This window comes from Megalobrama amblycephala, linkage group LG9, assembly GCF_018812025.1.
Source record: "Megalobrama amblycephala isolate DHTTF-2021 linkage group LG9, ASM1881202v1, whole genome shotgun sequence".
Classification (NCBI taxonomy): Eukaryota; Metazoa; Chordata; class Actinopteri; order Cypriniformes; family Xenocyprididae; genus Megalobrama; species Megalobrama amblycephala.
Window position 1 is genome coordinate 13,158,648 of NC_063052.1, and position 26,853 is coordinate 13,185,500.

The 26,853-nt window shown below is 37.4% G+C and overlaps 1 protein-coding gene across 1 annotated transcript in view; it reads left to right on the forward strand.

Moving 5' to 3' along the window:
- The first annotated feature begins 4,575 nt into the window (after positions 1-4,575).
- Positions 4,576-26,853, forward strand: part of sdc3 (syndecan 3) — a 40,026-nt gene continuing 17,748 nt past the window's right edge. The window contains exon 1 of the mRNA XM_048201724.1: positions 4,576-5,051. Coding sequence (XP_048057681.1) covers positions 4,995-5,051 — 57 coding nt within the window. The 5' untranslated portion in view covers positions 4,576-4,994. The remainder of the gene's footprint in view (positions 5,052-26,853) is intronic.

The window sequence follows — 26,853 nt, forward strand, 5'->3', positions numbered from 1 at the left end:
TCATTTAGTGATGAGGGATTTTTTTGGCTAGACAAAGCGCAAGAGAAATACCAAAGACAAGTCATTTCACTCGGCGGCCATCTTTGAAACGCCTCTCGGGCATCCTGGGCATCCTGCAATCTCTTTGAATGGGGAAACATCAGATTCTCCAAAACTGTTCGCCAACCTTACGATTAAATTTCATATTTGAAATCACCAATGAAATCTAACAACAACCAACTCATACATTTAGTTTCTAAACGCTCGAATCATGACAAAAAAGCTGTATTTTTTCAGGCTGGATCAAGCTAATGCGCATGCGCAGACCTAAATGCGCGTCTCTTCGGAGGCGCGCGTCTGACTGTTTCTATAGAAACCGGTGATTCTAACGGCCGCTGAAGTGACGCGATGACTTTACCAGTCAGCGATTGGCTCTTGGCTTTAGAAGGCGGGACTTATTCCGCCATATTGCGCGTTACACTTTCTCCCATTCAAAACAATACGAGTGACACGTCTTGTGTTATTCTATAGTCTTTGGAAATACCAAGCGAGTGTCTCAGAGCCAGCAAAAGCTATGAAAAGAGTGACTCTTTATCTCACAGAGTAATGCAGCCTGCAGAAATTACATGCATGCTTGTTTTTCTCACTGGAACTACCTACTGTAGCCAAAGCACAATAAAGTCAGCCATTTCCAAAGCCCATATTTACAAAATATAGATTCTCATGAGACCAAATCAATCATTTTGGATCTAACAGCATCCAGAATGTTCTGGTGTTGCTAGAGGAGGAGTACAGTGAGAAGTGCCTGGTTCCCACAGTAAAGTTCAGAGGTAAAGCTCTTATATAGGGATGTATGAGTGCTGAAGGTGTGAGGGAGTTGTGCTTTATCAATGCTGTCATGAATTCCCACACCACTGTGTAATTTAATACACAAACTTGAAACAGAAGATGTTACCCTCTCCTCATTCCCTGCATTGTTGGGCATTTTTTCAACATGACAATGAGGATATGCATTCTCCCAAGGTGAAAAACCTTCTGTGGATGTGTATTTCACTTAATTTTTAACACTCTTGAGCACCTGTGAGGGATTCTGTCGAGACGAGTTGAGCAACACTCCTCATTAAAGATCAAGGCATTTAAGGAGCTCGTCATCCAGGAGTTAAACAGGACAGATGTGACAATTTGTCATGAACTTGTACACTTCGTGCCAAGAAGGGTCAGAGCAGTATATTCAAAATTATGGAGGGCATACTAAGTGCTAGAATATTATACATTTGTTGAATTAAATCTAGGGTGTACTCATTTCTGCAATCCTTAATTTCAACAAAATTGGCTAATTTACTTATTTTATGGCTATTAATGACATATATTTCTCAGTTTTTATTATGTATATGTTTAATACATTTTAGTTTTACCATCTTTCAATGAATTGTATTAGTGATCATAATGAAAATACATCTTTTGCATTTGTTCAGAGGGGGTGTACTAATTTATGCTGTGCACTGTATAGTACGTGAAAAACAGAGTATTATGACCGAATTCATAGTATTCAAAAACGATAGGCGAAAAGTACACTTTAGGACACTTTACTATCCCATGAGGCCACGGGAGAGGATTTGTGAATAGAGATGAAGGGACGTAACTGACGCTGGTAGGTCATGTGACAGTAACTACATAGCGGATGTAGTACGTCCGGATTCATTCATACTATATAGAATGTATTTTTTCAACGGTCGTGAAGTAAATTTAAATTCAAATGTACTACCTACTCAACAGTACGTGATTTCGGACTCATTCTAAGTGTCGAAAAGTCCTGAAAAGTGAAGACAAAGCGTCTCTGTCGCCCCCAGGTGGTTGGTCCCAGTATAGGTCGCAAAAACTCTCCATGTAATGTAATGGGACGTGAGACAAACTAAACAATTAAATTACACTTCAAATAATTTTTTTCTAAAGATAGTTTCTGTCATTTTACGTTTTTATCATGCTGATGTAAGTTCAAGTGTTTAAAAAAAAAAAAATGTTTGGGTTATTGACAGCTGTGAATGACAGCTTCTCTGAGCCAAGTAGTCACTGAGGCACCAACAGACTTTTTCGGAGGAGTTTGGAGCTTTAACTTTAATTTCTACATTTCTATAAATGTTTATTTCACACTGACATAATGAGTTGTTCCTGCTGTAAACTGTACTAACCGATTCTGCAGTAGAATTGTTATATAGTAACAATAGAAGGGAGTGGAGGTGCGTCATCCATACTTTTTTACAGTCTATGGTTGAAACTCACAGTTAAGGTAAAGGGGCGGGACATTTCACAATCTCGAAGCGCTTGACCAATCACAACACACTGGTCCAGCCGACCAATCAGAGCACAGTGTGCTTTTCAGAAGGAGGAGCTTCATAGAGACAGGAATTAAACGGAGCGTTACTGACAGACTGGGATGAGAGGAGTTTCAAATATGTGAAAAATAATGTGTTTTTGAACATTCAAGCATGAAAACCTATTCTAGTTAAGCCTAAAATAAAATCAAGACTGTGAAAGGGCATAATAGGTCCTTTTAAATGAAACACAAATGATATTAAGCAATAAATTGAAGTTTCTTAATGACATGGCCTGAGGATATTGTCTTAATGAACGTATAGCAGATACGCCTAGGTGAAGGATTTCTTTAGAAATTGCATTCTCATGAGTGGTTTTGAAATGTTAAACTTGCATAACATCTTTCCAGGGAACACATTATGACAAAATGCATATCTCAAATGCACTGCAAATCTCTTTAGATAAAAGCGTCTGACAGATGTGCATTTGGAAATCTTGTACTTTTCAAAGGTGACTAAAAGCCGTTCACACCACAGATGATGGCTGTAACTATAAAGTTTTAATTGTTCTAATTCTATGGTAAGTCTACACAACAACTTTCAGTGTGATTTCGTTTCCAGCTGATGAACGATAAAAAGATTAAAGGGTTAGTTCACCCCAAAATGAAAATAATGTCATTTATTATTCACCCTCATGCCGTTCCACACCCGTAAGACCTTCGTTCATCTTCAAAACACAAATTAAGATATTTTAGTTGAAATCCGATGGCTCAGTGAGGCCTGCATAGGGAGCAATGACATTTCCTCTCTCAAGATCCATTAATGTACTAAAGCTTCCTGAAGCAGTGTTTCACTATATAAGTTGTTATTTTGTTTTTTTTTGGCGCACCAAAAATATTCTTGTCGCTTTATAATATTAATATTGAACCACTGTACTCACATGAACTGATTTAAATATGTTTTTAGTACATTAATGGATCTTGAGAGAGGAAATGTCATTGCTCCCTATGCAGGCTTCACTGAGCCATCGGATTTCAACAAAAGTATCTTAATTTGTGTTCCGAAGATTAATGAAGGTCTTACGGGTGTGGAACTGCATGAGGGTGAGTAATAAATGACATTTTCATTTTTGGGTGAACTAACCCTTTAAAAACCAATCAGAAGATTAAAACCCAGTTCTTTGTTCCATCACAAAAATACAATGAATATTGAATACTAGTAAAAAAAAAAAAAAACAATTTAAAAAAATGGAACAGTTAATTAAACCTTTTGACGAAATGTAAAAGAAAATCTAAAATAAATTTGCATGTGTTTTGTCATCTCATTTGATACATCAGGCTTTTGTGGCCCATATGTGATATTGAGAGAATATGGAGCTCACAGTCGAGAAGGAAAAACATCAGTTTTATAGATTATATAGTAATATAATTATGGGGGCAAAACATATAATGCAATGCAATACAATAACGATTGAGAGATATAAACATATAAACCTTCCTTAGAAGTCTTTTGTTTCATATCTGATACATTTTAACATGATTTTTCTAAAAATTGATGCATGAAAAATCAAATAAACCTAAGTTGCTTCAGTCCAGCGAATGTTTATCTTGAAATATGAATAACAATATAAAAGTTACTCTTACGTTTACTTTAATTAATGAATCATTATAAATCACCTGGCATTGATTGTGTATGTTTCTCAGAAAATGATACAGTAGGCTTTATAGGGTTAAGTAACATTTCCCAAGGTATTCATGGTCCATTTATACATATCTCTATATGCATAGTGTCTGAGACACAGTTTTGAGCTGTGATCTTTACCGCCCAATAACTGAGCTCAGAGCATCAGACTTTCATAAACACATAATATGTCTTGAATAATGTATAATCTGAAGGAATCCCACCCATACTCATGCAAGACATGCTTGTTTCTTATGCACCAAACACTCTTAGAAAGACCTTTGAGTTATATATGAGCAAATTTATTATTAAAAATCCTTGTTGTTTCTGTGCACTGGAAGCTGCTTCTGTGACCAAGACAAATGCCTTGTGTGTGTAAAAACAGACTTCCCAATAAATCTGAATCAGATTCTGATTCTTAAAAGCCCTTAATGCCCTTTTTAAGATGCACTAGGAGTCCAAACAGTAGCATGAAATTATTTCAGAGGTATATCAAAAACACATGTCTACTAGTACAGACCCAAAAAAAAAAATGATACGCAAGTTCTCGGGAGGCTTTGATGGAAAGCGCGATATGGGAGGAGAAGAAGGGAGAGGCAGGGAAGACGCCGATGCTTGACTGGGCTGCAGGGGGCATCCTCAACCGCACGAGGAAAATCCAGCCAATGCCCGTCCTCTTCTCACACACGCCATAGCGTAGAGAAGAGAAAGAGAGTGTGTGTGTGTAGAGAGAGAGAGAGGAGTTCTGGTCTTCCCTGCTTCCACATCCATCAAGTCTCAACCACTGGAGTCAGAGGGGAGGAAATCACAAGAGGCCGTGCGCGCGCGCTGCTGCTACTCCTCCTCGGTCTTCGCGTGGTTTTGCGGGGATTTGACGCGATCACGGGCAGACGGATGTGCCGACAAAAGCGCCTGCCTTAAAGTTGGATACCGAAAACGAAAGGTTTACTCCTACCTAGTTACCTTAACGAGGAGCGGGGAGACGAGAGCGCGAGCCCCGTGTTTTGCTGCGTTCGGAGCACCATGAAGCTCCCGTGCTGGATGGCGCTCGCGCTGCTGCTGCTGGCGCAGACTGCACTGGTAAGAATGACACTCTATTGTGATCTATTGTTACGAGAGGGCGACTTACCGCCGGTCACACGCGCTCACAACATGTCCAACATTCGGGATTATGTTCGTGCGCGCTTGCGGTAATCGTTATGAGAGAGTGTGAATTGTAATGTCATTAATTAGTCGACAGTAGCCGTGTTGCTGCTTGGTTGTAAATCTTGGACGCGACCCACATTCTCTCGGCTGACCGCAGACAGCGCGTCTCTGGCGGCCTGGGGAGCGCTGTGAGTGCGCTGGAGAAAGCGACCTACGGTGCGGGCTTCTCCTGAGCACCTTTGCCTTGTTTGGCCATTTTGGTGTGGATGTGGGTGTGTATTGGTGTTGTGGGTCACGGACGCACCGTTAGCCACCTTCCCCGGTTGTCTGATTATGTTGGCGTGAAGCTTGCGCGCGCGTCATGATAAACTATAATTAACGCGTCGCATCTCATTAGGGTTTAATTACGAGCCTTTTGTCCCTGTCGGTGGTCCCTCCACACGTACCGCGTTCTTTGAGGTCAGGAGTGATCGGTGGGCTCCAGACATTGCCTGGTAATTACAGCAGGGCTGCATTATAATGGTCTGGAGCAGGTAATAGGCGGAGGTGTTGGCCGAGCTTTGAAAGTGGATGATATTGGCCGGAGATCGCCGGAGGTGGGGTGTGGAGGGGCAGCAGGCTGCGGGGGGATGACGTCATTGGTTTTGGCTGCGCGCGAGGACAACCAGAGGAACCCAGATTTAGAAGGGTATCAAATTCATTCACGTTTTTTTTTTTTTTTTCTGTTTGTTTGAGACTACAACTAGCGGAACACAGGATCCACCTCGAGACGTGTATTTACCTTTGAGCAGTGCGCGCGAGGAAATGCATGAAATCCTTTAAGAAAATTAGAACAGAGCTCTTGACTGTGACTTTTTATGCTGCTGAGCACACTTGTGTTGAGCCCAAAGACATTCTTTTAAACAATTGACTGGCGATGATAAACTACTGGTGGTCTTAAATCCATGCCAACATCCATTTTTTTTTTTCAGCAGCCTTGGTTCAGGGAGTATATTTTCCCATTCATTTTTACTATTTAAGACTAAAAGTCTTAGTTTAAGAATTATAAACCATGAATGAGCTATGAGGTGAATTAGTATTTTTTTTTTACTTCCGACTATTGCACTCTATTGAGATAGCTTATAGTTGACCATTATTGTAAAGGTTGCGCAAAATATTAAAGATGTAATAAAGTCTCTGGTGTCCCCAGAATGTGTCTGTGAAGTTTCAGCTCAAAATACCTCACAGATCATTTATTATAGCTTGTCAAATTTGCCCCTATTTGGGTGTGAGCAAAAACACACCGTTTTTGTGTGTGTTCCTTTAAATGCAAATGAGCTGGGCAGCTTTCCAGAAGAGGGCGGAGCTTTAACAGCTCGCACTTTGGTTGCTCAACAACAACAAAGCTGGAGAATCTCACACAGCCAAAATGACGACAGTGTTCAGCCTTACATTGTTCAAACCGGAGTCGAGAGACTCCAGGAAGAAATTACAACTTTTAGAATGAAACTGGATGTTTCTGAATGGTTAGTGGATAAATTTATGTAGTTCCTGTGGAGTTGATTCAATCTTTTGAGCAAATCCAGCGTTGAATTGACCCTCGTTTGTGAAGCAGTCCGGCGTGTCAACAACACTCTACTACAACAACTCTTCCTCTTCTCTAAAGCAGCCCAACATGGCCTCACCCCCTTTGTTGTAAGTTCTCGGGGGCGGGGTTTATGTAAATTTTAGGGTTAGTGATGTCACTAACCCAGGAAGAAGCTTGTTGTAGTCCCTACCAGCCGTTTGTTGTAGTCCTTAAACAGAGAATTCTTTAAAAGAAAATATCGTAACTTTGATGATGTTGTTTATGCTCATTACACACTAACTAAAGTTAAAAAAGTGAAATCATTATCAACCACCCCTTTAAGTGGGCTAAAATGACATTCATTGCACTCATGACCTTGAAAGTGAACTTGGATCTCATTTTGGTCCACTTTAGGTCTTTCCATTCATGTTGTTGTTGGTTTTTTGAAGCCAGTTCATACTGACCCCTTTTAGCAGCAAACAACTGAACCTCCATTAACTTTATAAGCAAATCACAGTGTAGATTTAAAACAAACTTTACCCCTGAGATGGTCTGAGAGTTAATATCGAGCGACAAAATTCGTTGAAAAACCGCGCTGAGGCTGGTGAACATCCGAACACAGGAAGTTTAACAGCTTTTGTTTTGCCTGTTCATCAAGATATAATCAAATGTGTTTCTTCAAGTGTGTCTGTGGGATCACTTGTCAAGTGTCAATCTAAGATCTCTTACAAGTCACAGTCGGCTGGCCGACGAGCTAATTCACACGCTTTACTGTGCAAAAATACCCACATTTGGCTGAGTGTTAATTTCACACCCATGTTGCCCACTTAAAATGAATCAGCACACTTTTAGCATAATGCATGATTGGTTGAGCTGTTGTGGCCACTTCAAACGGAAGTCTGATGTGGATCAGGTCAGTGGTGTCATATCCTTTCCTGCTTTGTGTGCCAGAGATGGAGTTTAATTTAGATCTGGGAATTGAGCTAATGGACACATCCACTCTTGAGAGCTCCTGCGTTTATGTGTGTGTTTTAAAGGATCATGTTGGACTCCTGGGTTCAGCACTGAATCAGTGTTTTGTGCTGTAGACGACAAAGACAACCATAGAAAGGGAGGGAGATGAGGAGGAGGGAATGAGAGAAAATGAGTAGAGAGGAATGTGTGAAGCAATTTGACACAGGAAGTTTCTGCTGCTGGCTTTCTCGCTCAGCTGTATAAAGGGCTTGCGCTTTACCAGACTCACAAGAGCTAGAAAGTTTAAAGTTTTGATGGGGACACGCCACGTTCAAAGTCTGTTTGGCCTGTGAGAAGGATTAGCATTGCTTGGGAAAATAAACCAATGTGGGATTAGAGCCGAAATGTTTAGTTCAGCCAAAAATGAAAATTTTGTCATCATTTATTCACCCTTGTTGCATCCCTCTGGAAAGATGGGAATCTTTTGGTACCTCACGATTCGATTCAAATCAGCATTGGACCCCATTGACTTTCAGTGTATGGGCAAAAAATACTGGGACATTTTTCAAAATATCTCCTATTGTGATCCTCAAAAGAAAGTCATGCATGTTTTGAACAACACGAGAGCTGATGAACTGACCCATTTAAGCATCCACATTGTCTCCTAAAAGTGTTAAAATTAGCCACAATCGTTGGCATACGGTAAAGTCGGCATCTTAGTCGTTTTCCAGTTGCTGGAGAATCAACGCGTGTGGATGCGTCTCTCGGCATGAGGGTGTTAACAGCTCTGGTGACCCAGATCCCTGCTGAGATAATGACCCTACAGTTTGAAAGTCAACTTCCGTCCCGTTTGGAATGATCAGAGGTGGTCTTTGGGGCGGGTCTCTGACCTTCAACATAACAGGGTGAGATTTCAGCAAAAACAGTCGGTTAGTTATGACACACCCGAGCAAAATCCAGTTGCACAACATGGATCATTTGGTTTTGGAAGAATCTGATGAGCAATATATGACTTCATCTGTGACATTTGATCACAGACGTTGGCTCTTGGCAATTATTCTCTCAAGAGACAAATGTGAGAGAGAATTTAGTCTCGGTAATACATGTTTACATGCACTTCATTAGCATTCAGTTTCAGTCTGACTAAAGCGATCATGTGTCTCTTTAAAATGTCATAAACACTTTAGTCTGACTGATATTGCTTCAGTAGGGGCGTTAGTCCGATAATGCGATTGTAGCTTGGTTTTGTCCAGCATGTAAATGGGTCATTGACAAATCAGGTTTTTAAAAGTGTAAAACAAAAATATATAATGGAGATATAATTAATTTTTAAGATTTATTAAGTGTTAACAGTGAGATTATGTGGTTTTTATAATCATTTAACATTGCTTTTGTCATTTTTGTTTTACAAGATAGACAAAATTTGTCACAAAAAGTCTTTTGGTTTAACCAAAATTTTGGTTTTACCGAATGACGCTTTTGGTTATACCGAATGACGATATTTTCAAACAATGCTAACAGGCTGATATCTAGCAAAAGGACAATTAAACATTTTATATTTAGTACAAGTTTTTAAAATATTACAACATTTTCCGTGTTTTATAGCGGTTGCACCGAATGACCTGATGTTTGCGTATGAGCAAGTGAAAACATGAATTTTTCAAATAATTAAAAGAGAGTTAATTTGTTTCATGACCATGCGGTCCTTTGCAGACGTCTGAATGATGTCACATCCTGTCACATGATACTGATCACATGACTTGATCCAAAATGGTCCCTTTATATCGGTTACTCCGAATGACATCAATGAAATTCATTTTTCCGGACATTCTCATAACAAAGCAACGACTTCTACACGTAATTTTAACGCCATTTTGCACTATACTATTGATATATGATGTTATAAAATCATGCCAGAATAAAAATATATACATTTATTACATTTTAGGTTATTTTAATCACAAATTAAATGGCTGTATTGGCCTTTGTACGGTTAAACCGAATGACCTTTTGACACTTCACAATCTTTAAAATACCTTTACATGTAGCAAAATATAATTAAAACCTTTTGGATTCAATAAAAGAGATCTAGTTTTACTACCTTGCATACTTTGGATGTCATATCTTTGTTTTTTTTGTTATTATTAAGGCCTTTGGACAAAAAAATGACTCGTCACGTCATTGCCCCAAACATTAATCAGACAACAGTTGGCTTCGGCATTGTGCACAAGCTTTGAAAGACAAAAGCTGGCCCTTTTATTCTACTTCTTTTACAGTTGTTTTACAATGTAAACATACAAGCCCTAGACAGACGTGTTTAACCGCTGCGTTCGTGCCTCGTGTTTCGCAGCGTCTCTAGACCTGCAAAAACGCTCTCTGTGTGAACCGCCCCATATGTGACTTTTTCCTACACAAAGAGCATCTGATAAAGTTCTCAAAAACAAGTTCTGCATTTAAATTTGAATGTTTTGAATTTGATCCCATTTTAACAATACATGTTCTCTGACACTTCTATTTACGGCCAGTCTAACTGTTTGTGGTAACACTTTCCCGCTCTAAATTTCTCAAAGCAAATCTCAGTCCTAGCCACGGTCTTGCATCAAACACTAGTAATTCAATGTTGACATAATAAGCGCATTTCCCAAGGCTTCCAGCTGAAGAGTAGTGTCACTAAAGAAAAAACATTATCAGGTCCACCAAATGGCACAGTGTTCTAGTGTGAAAGCATTTAATTTAGAGGTGTCAGCCGAGGAGGTTCACCTTATCAGCCCACCTGCTTCACATAAACTAAATGAACCACATCACGCTCACCTCCCTTTGACCTCCTCGCATCCATCAGCCGCCTCCTGCCCGATAACCTGAAGATGATGGATGCAGGTAGGTGAAATCTGGGTCAAATCGTTGTCACACGTGTGTCGTTCATTTATTTAGTTGGGAAAATCTTCAAGCTTTCATTTGAAGGAATACATAATGTTGGTTACTACAAAAAATAATTTCGACTCATCCTTTTAGCAAAACACTGGGTTACAGTGAGGCGCTCACAATGGAAGTGAATGGCGCCGATCGATCTGTAAACATTAAAATACTCATTGTTTCAACAGTATAAGCCATGAGATGCAAATCTGTGAAAAAATAGCTTGCTTATCTTTTCTGTGTAAAGTCTTTGTTGGCATAACAATGTAATGCCTTAAACCTTAAAACGACCATAGAAATGATGAGAACAAGTTTTACAGAAGAATTAATTTAAGCTCTTTTTTTAAAATTCTAAGCTTCACATTTCTGCTTTTAAATCCTTTAAAAATGAGCCCCATTCATTTCCATTGTAAGTGCCTCATCGTAACCTTTATTCCTGCTTTTTTTTTTGTGATCAACTTTTTATTGAATTTTTAAAATGCACATATTTTGCTAAGTTAGCATTAGCATACAAGTATTTTTAACACTTAAAACAAACTATGTACAATAAAAGGGAACCCATAGGTAAATAAATAACAAATAAATATATAAAATTTAATTATATATGTCTATATAATACAAATAAATAAATATATAATATTTAAATAATTTATATATAGGTGTGTGTATGTAAATACAAATAAATAAATATATAATATTTAAATAAATATATATATATATATACATATATATATACAAATCAATATTTAATATTTAAATAAATTATATATAATACAAATAAATATATTATATAAATTATGTATATAATATATACATTTATTTATTTATATAATACAAATCAATTAAATTTATAAAATTTAAATATTTATTTGTATATATATATATATATATATATATATATATATATATATATATATATATATATATATATATAAATTATTTGAGTAAATATAATTTATAAATACATATAAAAATATATAATTCATTTAAAAATATATATATAATTTATAAATACATACTATATATATATATATATATATATATATATATATATATATATATATATATATATATATGTATTTATAATTATATATAAATATATATATATATATATATATATATATATATATATATATATATATATATATATATATATATATATATATATATATATATATATATATATTATTGTTGTATTTATTTTTTTTAGCAAAAAAGCAAAAGAGGGTTGATTCAAAATTATTCTAATGGTAAATCAACATTATGCCACAAATTCCCGCCTCTCATTCTGTCATTCACCTCTACTCAACCCGGAATACTTGATCTGTGAGGTAATTGGACGAACAAGCTTTGATTTACTATTACAAGTTCTAACATTGTACTGTAGAAAGTAGAAACCCATTTTAGGATCTGTACTCGTACAGCCACGAAAGGAGAGCAGAGAGAGGGATGAATTGCTGAGAGAGGTGGAAACAGAAAGGTGGAGACTGTCGGGGCTCGCTGCTCTTTCCCAGGAGACTGTGTTCCTCTACCTGTTCTCCACAGTGTCACCATGACAACGGCAGAGCACATCTCCGTCACAGCCGTATCTCTGGTCTCTCCCTTTTCTTTGCCCCTCTCATTCTGTCATTCACCCCTTTCTCTTTCCCTGCTTGCTCTTTTTCGTTCTGTCTCTCTCTCTCTCTCGGTCTCCCTCGCTAATTAAGATGCGGCTCCAACAGTCTGGTGGGGGAGGGGAAATCACTCCATACCTGTGAGAGAGAGAGAGAGAGAGAGAGAGACACAGGAAGAGAGACACGTAAACTATATTTTACAGCTGGATATGTGGACATTTATGGCTTTATAACAGGCTGTAGTGTAATATTTTTTTACGGGTGTGGTTTTATATGTGCAAATGGCAGTTTGTGATCGGGTATCTCAGAGAAACCCGCAGCTTGATTGAATGCTTTTTTTCCCTCAAAATGACGAGCGCTTTTCTGTCCCAAATTTATGTGCTTGCGTGCGCCATGCTATAATAAGAGCCTAAATTAGAGAGCATTGGTAGGAGGCGTTCCAAAGCCACAATGAGTTTTAAGATGCCTCACCAAGCCGCTCTATAAATATGAATACGGCTATTGTAGCCAAACAGGACAGCCCTTGCCCGGAGAAAACGTGTTTATGCGCATGTGTCCTTCCTTTTCCTCCTCCTCCTTCCCTGTCTGTCTGTTTGTTTGTTCTGCAGATGTTCTCAGGGCCTCTCGCTTGGGGGGGGGGAAAGGGTAGAGGTAGTGACGCGTTTCCGTGGAGATAGCGGAACCGCGAGGATAATTGGGTTAACGAGTGAATGTGGGCGTGGTCACGTGCTTTGGGGACTTCTGGAATGTCGTTAACTTTCCAGTAGCAGGGCGGGGCGAGTGAGGTGAGCGCCAGACGAGTGTCTATACAGTGTTAAAAGCAGCCCCGAGTTAATTGGGAACAAGGAATATTTAGATAACGCTTGTCAGATGCGATGTGCAGGCCATTAATCAACAAGATTTGCCTTTATTATCAAGGCAAATGATGAACTGCATGCAACTGAGTGCTTTGATTCATTTGAAAGCACGCTCTCATGCGTTTAATGAGATGGCGTTGTGAATAAATGCTGTTTGTTTACGTATACGTTTACATTTAGGCATTTAACAGATGCTTTTTAATCCAAAGCGGCTTACAAATGAGGAACATCACTAGCAATTTACCGTTCAAGTGGCAGCAGTTGGGTTCCGGAAGTAAAAACTCCATTCGTTTTCTCCGTAGGGAAATTGATTTTTAATGATAACTTAAAAACTAGAGATGCACGGATAGCCGAGTTATATCTGCCGATAACGATACCGATAGTTTGGGGGTTCTGCCTTTTATACCTTCTTCTAAATTAATGATAATTTCATTATAATTAATAATTAATCATTATATTTTTAATTATTATATGTTGAAAGAAATGTAAATAAAATATTGGTTATAAACAAACGCATTACTCATTAATATTAACACCTGTTAACTAAATTCTGAAGATTAAATGAATATTTCTTAACTTTCTGAATGTTATTAATTGATATAATTACTATTAATATTGAACATCAAACTGGTTTCTTCGCATTTTCTTTACACAAAGTACAAATTCAGTGCATTTTCCCACCCTCTTTTGATTGACAGGATATATCAGCCCTGACTATCGGCTGTTTTTATGTGCTTTTATCGGCCAATACCGATTATTAGCCGATATATCGGTGCATCTATATTATAAACCTTTAAAGACAGGCCTACTGTGAGGTAAGAGGTTGTTAATCGATGGTATTTGCTGTCAGCCCACATTATTTCAACTTATTCTTTAAATAATCGTGTTTAACAGCAGAATTCATGGTGAAAAACTACATTACCCATAATGCTGTACAGAAAATTCCACCAATCAGAGAGTCGCCACAATCAAAAGAAATCTATAGCTCCGCCCACTCCCATGAAGCACTGCTAACGACGTAATCGAGTCGATCTCCCTATGCTCTCAAAATACCTAAATATTTGTATATATGTGCATATTTTGGAATAAACTCAAAATATATTGTTTTTATATATGTTATCAACATTTTTAAATGAGTAGTATGTTTTTCCGCTGTTTTTAATTGGTTTCTGCTTTTTGCAATGCTTCATGGGATTGTAGTTCTTTCCCTCAGTAAAGCCATTAAGTACACAGTCTTGTACTTTTATATTTTTGTCCAATTTTCAAATACTTCTTTGCTTCAAATCGAAGTTTGTAATGTTATGATTCACCTCATAGCTAATTAGCTTGGCTTATGATGGCCTGTAATGCATTAACAAAGACTTTTTTTTTAAATCCCAAGGGGAAAAATGAGTGGAATGAATACTTCCGGAACCAGCGCCACTCAAAAAATTGTTTGGTCACTAATGCACTCCTATCTGTAGCTGCTCTTTGCAAGATTGGTGTGCAGTGAATATGACGTAGGTTGGTGTGTGTGTTATGTGCATGACAACGTTCGCACAGCCGACGCCTTTCATAACTCCAGAAAGCGTTATCACTATTAAAATGGCGTAATGTAATAAATGAGGCCAATGAAGGCACAACCTCATATGTCAAATCTTAATTAACTGACACAAGCTTTAAAAAAACGGTGTACAATGCGGGATTTGGATCGCAGCCCGGCCACAAAACTGATAAGAGCGGCTCAGTTGAAAAGACAGAGACTGGATTTAAAACTTTCTGATGTTTGCGTCTCTGTGATTTACAGAAACCACATGTGAAAACACAAAACATACACAAGATACGTGAGTCCTGAAGATTTAAGAGAGTCAGTTCAGCTCAGAATGTTGTCAAACTACATACCACTGGAATATAACCATACCATTTTTTAAAACAAAATTATATTTTTATTCAGTATTGATGTACTAAATTGATCAAAAATGACAGTAAAGATTTATTTATGAATAACCTTTATCTTTATCTGACCTTTATCAATCTTTACTGTCACTTTTTGGGCCTTTCTATTCATCAAAAAATCCTTAAATGTGTCAGGGTTTCCACAATTGTGTTCAACATTGATAATAATCAGTAATGTTTCTCAAGCAGCATATTTCTGAAGGATCATGTGACCCTGAAGACTGGAGTAATGATGCTGATCTGTTAGTTCTGAGGGGATTTCCTGGCGGGAAAGAACTTTACATTATTTAGTAGTCAGTCCCCATGGTAGAAAACACAAAATGGAGTGTGTACTGCAGAGTAAATACAACTGTATTAGTGACTGTTGCTCTTAATTCGGTTTATTTAAATAGTTTTTGCTTTGAAGATACAAGTATTTGTTCATAATATCTGAATAGATGATTCTCGAGAGGTTTTTAGTTCCATTATATAATATGACTAATATACAAAGCCGGTCTGACACCAAACAGCGAGTTAATAGTTTTAAAATATTTATCATTCTCGCACTTTATTTTAAGGATTTATAAAAACTCCCAGATAAGAGCCAGAGAAAAAAAAACGAGCCTACAGCCAGAAGACAAAAATGTGTGTAAAAGCACACACGCATAACAGAAAAGCATCTTTGAGGATTTCACACCGTGCACCGTTTAATCCATTTGCATTTTCTTTGTTTCTCAGCCTGTGCGCAAACACGTGCACAAAAGGTCACGCTCACCTTCAGGATAACCTCTACCGAAGCTTAACCACTCAACAGTTGCCCGTTTTTGAAGCTCAAAGAGTCGTTTGAGTGACGGAGCTGAGAGCTTTGTGCACATTGATGTGCAAATCAACACGGCGTCTTTGCAACTCAATAACCAGAACATCTTCCTACAGTAGGTGCAGTTAAGAGGCTCGTCGAATCAAATGCAGGCTTGTTGCTCTGATAAAATCTTTACTAAACGATGTCTTTCAGGAGATGGTTGATAGTGAAGTGATTGACTATTATCGTCCAGACCAGGAGTTTAGTCCATTAAGCGTCTCATTTGTAATGGTAAAATCAAATACTTTTCTACAGGTCTCTTTTTTTTTTGTATGGAACAAGATTGCAAACTCTGTTAAACATTAGCCCTTCGTTTCCATTAGCTGTGACCTTGGCTTGCGTACAGCGAATATTAATTCTAGTACCTTTATTCACAAGGTTTTATTGACTTCTCAATGCAAGATGATGTAATGCACAGCATTATTGCACGCTTTATTGAATAGCCAGCGTAGGTTGTTTTTGTAACTGGAGAGAATGCTTTACTTTGTATTTATCTGTTCATTCTTGACAAAAACCAGCATAATAGTCTGTACCAGGGACATGATTGTGAAGTCGTTTTAAAAAATGTGATGAAATGTCAGAATGTTGGCTGAGGAGATTGTGTGCTGCTCAGCCAGACTCTGAGTATTTGATAAGAGGGAGCTGGCACACACACACACACACACACACACACACACACACGGCTGATGAAATGCAGACTTCTGTCAAGTGTGGAGAATGACTAACAGAGAAACCCTGTAAATAACACTGAGATCTTTCAGTTCTGCACAAGAGCTGTGATATTGCACAAATGAATGGTGAAGATATAAAAAGAAACTGAAAGAAAAACCATTTTTATCTTCTTTAAATTAAATAAACATTATACGCACGTCTCCATTATATGCGTAACAGAAGATTGACGTAGTTGCCGTAATTAATACATAAGATTGATGGTCATTTACTCGCCCTCATGTCGTTTCAAACCTGAATGCTGTCTTCTTTCCTTAAAACACAAAGGAGATCATTTTCATTTAAAATAAAATATTTTTTCAAGTTGGAAATATGTGATCAGAGATGTACTGTTAACGAACATCCCAATGCATTTAGATGAATATGTAAATATGTGCTGCGCGCTCTCCTTTCAGTAAATGCACAACAAATATAACGGCAGATGTTTGCACCAGCTCTGCAATTCGACTCTCCAATAAAGTCACGTCACTTTTGTTTTAAAGCAAGCAGCTTTACAGTATTCAACATGAAAAAGTGTCTCTTTCTTAATTTTTATTTTCCATTTTTTCCTTTTGAGAACAAACTTACATCCCATGTGTAACATACATCACATGTCTGTTTTACATTTGTTGCAGGTCCACCTAGTCACCAACCATGAACAGAAAACATATTTAACAAATATTATTCAACAATAATCTTCACAGGGAACAAATAAACAAACAATCATATATATATATATATATATATATATATATATATATATATATATATATATATATATATATATATATATATATATATATATATATATATATATATATAAAAAAAAAAGAATAATAAAACAATGACACCAAAATAGAAAACAATTAACAAAACTATATAAATAAATTAATACTTGAATCCAACCAAGGAGGGTGGGACTTCTTATTTATTCATTTAAATGATAGGTATTACTATTGCTGGGCATATATTTGTAGATTGGTCATACCTGGAAAGCCGTCAGTCCCAGTTCCAAAGCCATTCCTTCTAACCAGGCTGCCCATCTTTTTTTAAATGAGGTCTGTTGCAATCCAAGAGTAGGTTATATATTTCTCTAATTAAAGATAACCATTTATTACAGGTTGGTGGCTCTCTTTGGAGCCAGTTTTTGGTGATAGCTTTTTTTGCAGAACGAGTATTTGGAGTAAATATTTTCCCTCTTTAGATGTCACCTCTTTCATATTAGCCCCAAGAATAACCACCATGGGGTATTTATTTTGTAACCACTGTTTTCTCTGCAATATCGAATGAAAAAGTGTCTTTCAATTATAATTTCAACTTCATTTTCGACTATAAAGCAGCTCTCCAGTGTGTTCATTTTATTCATGTCTGACCATGATGGACTGAACAGAAGAAATAAACCAGAGAAGATTAAAAAAGAGGCGGAGCCTCAGAGCCACACCCACCTATTACATTAATTCCTGGAATGTTCACTTTGGCAAGTTGTTTCAAACTCCCAAAACGAACTCCAAACGAACTTTGTTTTGGCATGATTTTGTTCAAAAAGACGTCACACTAGTCCGATCTTCGATTAAGTGTTATTGGTGCCTTTAAAGCATTAGTTCACTTTAGGGGTGTGACGAGACAGGTATCTCACGAGACGAGACGAGACACGATTTTTACACACTATTTTTAAGAAATCCTCAATGGCGAAATACATGACTAGAAAAAATATTCTGCATTGTTAGTCAAATATTGTTAGAGACCTCATCTACTAACAATGAGCAATATATGTGCTACAGTATTTATTAATCTTTGTTTATGTTAGTTAATAGTCATTCATTGTTAGTTCATGATAGTTCACAGTGCATTAACTAATGTTAACAAATGAAACCTTACTGTTTGTGCTTAATAGGATTAAGAGAAAACTGTACAGTTATTCATTTTTTATGGTAACACTTTACAATAAGTGCCACCAAAGTGCAAATAAGACCAATTTTTTCTTTGATACAGAGCTAAGAGATGGTTACAACTACGCTGCCCAGCCTAAAATAGCTTTCATATTGAGAGATATCTGTATCCATCAGGGAGCCGCTTTCAAAATGCGGGTATTGACATCGCGTTTGAATGCGCGCGCTCGCGTTTACTTTCACTTTTAGCGATCGCGCGTAACTCTGTAAATATGGAGCGGTGGCAACCGTTATCCAACTGAATTAAATGTTTTTTATTTAAATAGAAAGCAAAACGACAGTGGATGTGTAAAGTAAACAAAGCGGATGGCATATTCTTTCCTAATCATCCTAACACTCTGTCATGGCAACATCACGAGACTACTTTTCGCCTCGACGAGAAATCTCGTCACACCCCTAGTTCACTTTCAAATGAAAATTAGCCCAAGCTTTACTCACCCTCAAGCCATCCTAAGTGTATATGACTTTCTTCTTTCTGATGAACACAATTGGAGATATATTAATAAGGCGGTCTGGGCAGAAGGCGGTCTAGCTAAAGCTAGATATTTTACTTTATAACTTGTTAAATATGAATATTTTTTTTACACAAACACATTGCTTTGCTTCAGAAGGCTTTTATAAACGCCTCAGAGCCGTGTGGAGTACGTTTATGATGGATGGAGACACTTTCTTCAGCTCATACTCATTGGTCCCCGTTCACTGCCATTATAAAGCTCAGATACGTCAGGATATTTATTAATAAAACTCTGATTGTGTTCATCAGAAAGAAGACATTTTTTTTTTTTTTGGGATGAACTACCCATTAAATGGCATGTGATCTTCTCTCAAGTAGTCTGACCTAATAGTTTCTGGCATAGAAGGCCACGGCCTGCATCATCAACAATCTGCTGCATGTCAGGTTCACTACAGATATAATGGAGCTGATGGATACTGACTCAAGCGTGATGTCAAGGCTCACGCTCACACCTCCCCCATGGTTTGGCCTCCAAGTCAAGGGCTTAGGCCAAGATCAGCTCTACGCTGTCATTTCCACAAACACTGTGATAGTACAGCTGATATTGCTGTGACTAAAGGTCCTCCAGCACGGTCTGTCAGTGGAATAAATGAGTCAGTAAAGTTCATTTATAGAGCACAGATAAAATCAAGAAGTGTTATATTACATTAAAATAAATTCCAAAAGCACAGCAAAAAAAGAGGGAAGCCTGTAAATAAAATGAGCTGTACAGGTTTTTTTTTTTTTTTTTTTTTTAATTTGTTCACTTTTGAGTCACTGAAGTGATCCAGTCAGGAATAGTGATTTTTAATTTAGTCTTGTCAAGTATTGGTGTTTGATTAATATTATCAACATAATAGACCACGGAAAGTGTAGACATTATATTCATTATATTATTAGTCTGTACTAGTGGTTATGGTTATTGGTCGATTAAAAAAAGTCTCCTGTGCTCATCAAGGCTGAATTTATTTGATGAAAAATACAGAAAAATTGTGAAATATTATTACAATTTAAAATAACTGTTTTCCATTTTAATATATTTTAAAATGTAATTTATTCCTGTGATCAAAGCTGCATTTTCAGCATCATTACTCCAGTTCTTCAGTGTCACATGATCCTTCAGAAATCATTCTAATATGCTGATTTGATTTTTCATTTCTTCTTATTATCGATGTTGAAAACAGTTGTTTTGCTTAATGTTTTTTTTTTTTTTTTTGATGAATAGAAAATTTAAAATCTTAGAAAAAGAAATCTTTTGTAATTTATATAAATGCCTTTACTGTCACTTTTGATCAATTTTATGCATCCAAGTATCTGAAGTATTTATTTCTTTCTGGGAAAAAAAATGGTTTTGTAGCTAATCTAAAAAAAGCCACATAATCTACGATTTATCTGTCTATCATAAGTCTATACAGTATATTGTCATGCTCATGCAATGTCTGCATCTAATTTATGTCAGCGTCTTTCACAATATCCCCACTATTTGTATCTAATTGCAATTACCTTAGGCTTGATTATATTTTGACATGTTCAGGTAATAGGAGCAGCTGTGTTTGGAGGAATGCGACCGTCACGCTGTGCACACAGTGTTTCCCACGCAGTGATTTTCAGGATAACCCCAGATAAACTTTCGAGCGGGAACAAATGGATGCATGATAAATTCTCAATGAAGACACGCTGCAAACGTGTTAAATAGCTGCCTGTCATTTCTTGCTTTTGCACAAGCAGGTGGAGAGTGAAAGCGAGAGAGGAAAGACCGGAATCAGCTGCCTCAGTCAATCTATTTTCCTCTCCATTCCTTCCTGCTAATCTCCTCACTTATCATGTTGTGCATGGAAAGTGATATTGATCGATATGAGTTAAGTGAGATGCGCGTCCGCTCGGGCAGATGTGCTGGAAAGCAGATTACGCTGCTGCTAATCCACAAGTGTAGGGATGAAAGATTACAGCAGAATCACCTGCTGGAGGTAGAGCAAACTGACACACAGACCAGGAAAGAGAGAGAGAGGTAAACACAGTTACTAAAGAGCTTTGTGGGATTGTACACCGAGTGGGACACTCGACACAACCTAGAAAACAGATTAGAGAGAGAGAGACGTCACTACTGCAGAGCTACAGACTGAGACTAAAATGCTTGTTTAAAATCCCCATGAAATCAAAATGGAAGTTTTGTGGCTTTTTAGTATGAATATGTTACTATATTCGCAAAATTTGCATTTAGAAAACTTGCAATCTTTCATTTCTGCCAATATGGATCAGTGATTTTGATGACATCATGCTGCATTTCAGCTTCTCATCAGATTTTCTGTCCAATCAAATGCTCTCTAGAATCTAAAGCGTCCCGCCCCCTACATTATAAATGGATGCCGAAGCTGAAATCGGTCATTTGTTCACACATTTACTAAAGCTGCACAATTAATCGTAAAAAGATCTCGATTCAAACATCCATGCGATCTTATTTGACTGTGATTCGGCTGTGTCTATTAAATCTCTGACAAAATCATTCAAATCTGTGTTTGTGCTGCCGCGTTGAGCCAGAGAGAAAGTACTGAAAAAAGTTTAAAGTTAGGAATTTGTGTACGATAGCGATCAAAATAGCGCAAACCACATTTGAAACTAACTTGGCGCTTCAAATAACGGTTGTGTCAGTTACATCGTACGCCACTAGGTGGCGACAAGTGACTTTTGAAAAATGTATTTGTCATTGAATCATTCATTCAAAAGATTTGTTCAAAAACACTGATTCATCCAGTAACGAAATGAGTCATTGAATTCATTCAAAATCATTTTTTAAAGGTGCCCTAGAATTAAAAATTGAATTTACCTCGGCATAGTTGAATAACAAGAGTTCAGTACATGGAAATGACATACAGTGAGTCTCAAACTCCATTGTTTCCTCCTTCTTGTGTAAATTTGATTTGTTTAAAAGACCTCCGAAGAACAGGCAAATCTTAACATAACACCGACTGTTACGTAACAGTCGGGATCATTAATATGTACGCCTAGCCTGACTACGTCAGACTTCCTACTTCCGCTCAATTTCATTTCGCTTCTGTACTTTCTGTTTGCCACCGGTCTGGAAACAGCCGGGCCAATCAACGAACAGAGGGCGGGCTGAGAGCCGTGACGTAGATGCTAAGCGCAGAGTTTTACATTGTAGGTTAGAGAAATCGAAAACCGAAACGACCGCGGAAATGGGAAACGAGACACGGGATGCAATTCGCTCTGTTATGGAGAACATTCAACTCTTTTTCAAACTGAAGCCAGAACAAGAAGAGTGTTTGATAAACATTTTAAGTCTTTAAATCTTTAAACAGATTTGAGTTCGATGCATGATGTCTGTGCTTCGATGCGGCTGTACAGGCGCATAACATATGTCATAACTAAACGTATCTGATTGGCTTACGGGTAACCAATGATTTTAAACTTCAGACAAGCGCCCCTACGAGAGAGAAAACACTTCTCTATTATGCCATTCCAGACTCTGTCTACGAAACAAAGTGAAGTAGCAGATCTGGTATTACCAGGCTATGTACGCCCCAATATTTGCATATGCCAGCTCATGTTCAAAGCATTAGACAAGGGCAGCCAGTATTAACGTCTGGATCTGTGCACAGCTGAATCACAGATTAGGTAAGCAAGCACGGACAATAGCGAAAAATGTCAGATGGAGCAATAATAACTGACATGATTCATGATAACATGATATTTTTAGTGATATTTGTAAATTGTCTTTCTAAATGTTTCGTTAGCATGTTGCTAATGTACTGTTAAATGTGGTTAAAGTTACCATAATTTATTACTATATTCACGGAGACAAGACTGTCGTTATTTTCATTTTTAAAACATTTGCAGTCTGTATAATTCATAAACACAACTTTATAAATCTCTCCAACAGTGTAGCATTAGCCGTTAGCCACGGAGCATAGCTTCAAACTCATTCAGAATCAAATGTAAACATCCAAATAAATACCATACTTACGCGATTAGACATGCTGCATGACGAACACTTTGTAAAGATCCATTTTGAGGGTTATATTAGCTGTGTGGACTTTGTTTATGCTGTTTAAGGCAGTTGCGAGCTCCGGGGGAGGGGAGCACGAGATTTAAAGGGGACGCAGCCTAAATCGGCGCATATTTAATGATGCCCCAAAATAGGCAATTAAAAAAATGAATAAAAAAAAATCTATGGGGTATTTTGAGTAGAAACTTCACAGACACATTCAGGGGACACCTTAGACTTATATTACATCTTTTGAAAAGATGTTCTATGGCACCTTTAAATAATTAACTGAACATTTTTCCAGCAATTAATATTTGGTCAGAACCTCCAGTAAATTATGTTATTTTGTTTAGTTGTATTCAGAATCATGATCTCTATTTGAAACCAAAAAATCATGATTCTAATGTTATCCAGAATCCTGCGGCTCTAACGTTTAATGTTTTCAACATGGTGAATGGCACATACATAGGGGATGGGGAACGATTCAGACAGTGTAAATAATATAGCATGCACACAGTCTGCTCCGGTCCAGAGACACGAGAGCACAGAGCGGATCGTATGCGCGAGTCAGCAGAGACCACAAAACATATTGGACCTAAATGAATTTTACACAGAATACTATATTTTAAAGTGACATGGAGAGGATTAGGAGGAGAAACGGTTAGAGATATATAGTTTAACTGAACAATGAGTAATTTTAGGTTACGTCTGATCCGAGCTGAACAGATTTCAGCTGTTACTGTTTTCTCTTTAGTGTTGTGAGACTTGCTAATTACCGACATATTCACAACAGCAATAAATGGATTTGAATGTTTGTTTCAGGGGCCGTTTGTATATGGAGAGAGAGATAACGTTGAGAAAGAACAGTCCACTGCTTTGGTGATCTCGTTCACTGCATGTTTGCACTCCTTTAAATAAACACATTCCACACACTCCATTTTTATCTTACGGTGTGGAAAAGGAAGGAGTGTGCGACCGGCAACTGCATTCCTGCTTTAACCTGATGTGTTTTAATGGGCGCGATGATGACCCTGATCTGAATTCTGGTCAGATGAGTCCTATTCTGAAGCAAATGTGACTTTCATTTATAATGCACATGCACAGACGCGCACATCACATGATGGCTGAGTAGAGGTTAATGGTGTGGGCTGGCAACCCAAAGCTCACGGATTCTGAAATCGAGCGTTAAACGGATGCCCTGTCATTACTGTGACCTTAAGTAAGACTCGTAACCCCAAGTTACTTAAGCAGGACAGTCCCTGCAATTACTGTACTGTATGTCACTAAATGACATGTAACATAATCTGGGGTGGTGAAACAACTGGATTTGAATGACATCCACTTTTTTTTTTTTTTGCCTCTTTCCACATTGCAAAATCATTGTCTAAATCAGCATTTTTATCTTGTTTTACAAACCACCGCCAGCATTTTTGGTAATTTTCACAAAACTTTCATGGCCTCCAGAATATTTTGTTGAATGTATGAATATCTGAACATGCAGTATATCAAAAGAAACCCTGTTTTATTCTAGCTTTATGCATTTTTTTTTATCAACACTTGAATGTGGGTAATAAAAGGCAACATTCTGAACAAAAAACTGAGAAATTGCATTTTTGTCAAAGACTACAACATGCGCAAGCAACGCATTTATCACTTATTTCTGCTCCTTTTTTCTAGTGATGGGTCGATCGTAAATGATTCATACATTTTGAATGAATCTTCAATATGATGACTAGTCTCAGAGAATGAATCGTTCGTTTTGTGTTGACCGCACGTGGTTCTGTACAGGAAATGGAAATGATTAGTTCACCTCTTGAGCCTTCAGGTTCGGGTTCGGGTCGATCATTCATCCTGTGACAGCCTCATAGAGGCTATGCAGTCTGTACCGGAAAGAGAAATGATTAGTTCACCTCCAGAGTCTTTGGGTTTGACTCTTCTGAGTCGTTTGTTCTTTTGTCATGTGACGTGACAGCTGTATTGAATACAGAAATTAGTTAATAATTCCCAAACCCAAATTTAACTCTTAAGATGATGATACACTGGGCAACTTTCTGAGCAATGTTGCTGGGCAATCTTGCCATCAACGGGCAACCTGATGAGACACAGGGCAACGGACAGTAATAAAGTACTAAATACTTTATTAATAAACACTTGTTAGGCACTTTATCTCAACTTTTCAAATATTTTCTTTTTTTTTATTAAATATAAATGGCTTTCTGATCTGATTTGTGATGGGGGAAAGGGAAAAGAGCAGGTTTGGCAAAAGGCGGATTCGAACCCGCATCGATCACGTCAAAAGCTACTTTCATGTGCCATACTCCCTACGGCCTACGCCACTGCAGACATTACATGGAGCACGTCTTTTTAGCATTTAACTAAAAATATCTGATGGCTAAATTACAACCTAGGTACATTAAATTGGACATCTGTTGGTATTTTAAGCATTAAATGAGGTAAATTCCCTGTTTTGGGTTGACACATGACAACTTACCAGCGTAAAAAGATAAGTTCACGCTCCTTTTCTTCTCTCCACTGTCGCTGAAAGGCCGCCATTTTGTTTGAATTTTTTCTGAAATCTCCAAGATTGGCTGCTAGCATTCTGATTTGAGGATCTTTAAAACTTGCCCACGACTGATCTAAAGCATCCAGATAGAAATGTGTTGCTCATTCTCAATGGGAAAGTGCCCAAGCAACATTGTTTGGCAACATTGCTCAATTGCTCAACCATCACCTTTGCAGTTACGTGATGGGTTTCTGGTCTCAAATTATAGCTTTTTTTTTATTTCTTAACATTTATAATTTTTTTGAATTTCTGTCATGATGATTCTTTTCCATGACATGTAATGTGGTAATAAATAGTTGGTAATACTTTAAACTTCATCCATATGATGGGGAAAAATCACTTTGATAAAGATACCGTCAGATAATAACACATACAGTTACGTGATAAAAGAACGAATGACTCGAACCCGGTACCGACTGCACACCTCAGCTTATGGGGATGTCACGGGATGAACGAATGACTCCGATTGGGAGGTAAACTTGATAAGGTAAACATGTAAGTTGATGTGTTGGGGAATTCAGCTATTGTCATGTAACGTTTTAATTATATTCTGCTGAAATCACCAAAAAATGTTGCCAGGATTCAAAGAGTGAGTAAAATTATCTGAACTTTTCTTCTCTGTGTTTTGATCCAGATATTCTGTACTCTTAAGATGTGTAATAGCGCCCCCTACTGTATAACGATGTAAACACCGAAAGACTGAAAATTCCGTCAATGCCGGGGAAGTGTTGGCTGCGTCCGAAATTACATTTACTCTTGAGTACGTACTTATTTTGCATAAGCAATTACTTCGTAACCTCTAAAAAAAACTGTTTTATATAGTATGAGTATGATGTACTACATTCGCCATGCTTTCATTATCACGTGACCTACCAACGTCAGTTGCATCGCGTCACCGCTATTCACAAATCCTGCCTCGTGGCCTCATGGGATAGTAAAGTGTCCATCGTATGCACACTTCAGAATGTCACCGGAAAAAGTAAATCATCCGGGTACTTTTTTTTTTTTTCTGTTCTTTTTTTGAGTTCTGTGACTTCTTTTGTCACATACTGTTTTTCGCCTACTATATAGTAGGGAAATATGTGATTTCGGATGCAACCATGGTCTCATAAATGACGGAAAATTCTGTCAATGGCTGGGAAAGAGTTAATATTGTTGTGGAACCTTGATACACAGACACATTTTATCATTTTATATATATATATATATATATATATATATATTTATATATATATATATATAAATATTAGGATTTTTGATAAATATAAACTTTTCAAAAAAGCAGTTATTTGAAATAGAACAATGTCTACCATTATAAATGTTCTTTTTACTGTCACTTTTGATCAATTTAGTGCATAAAAGGA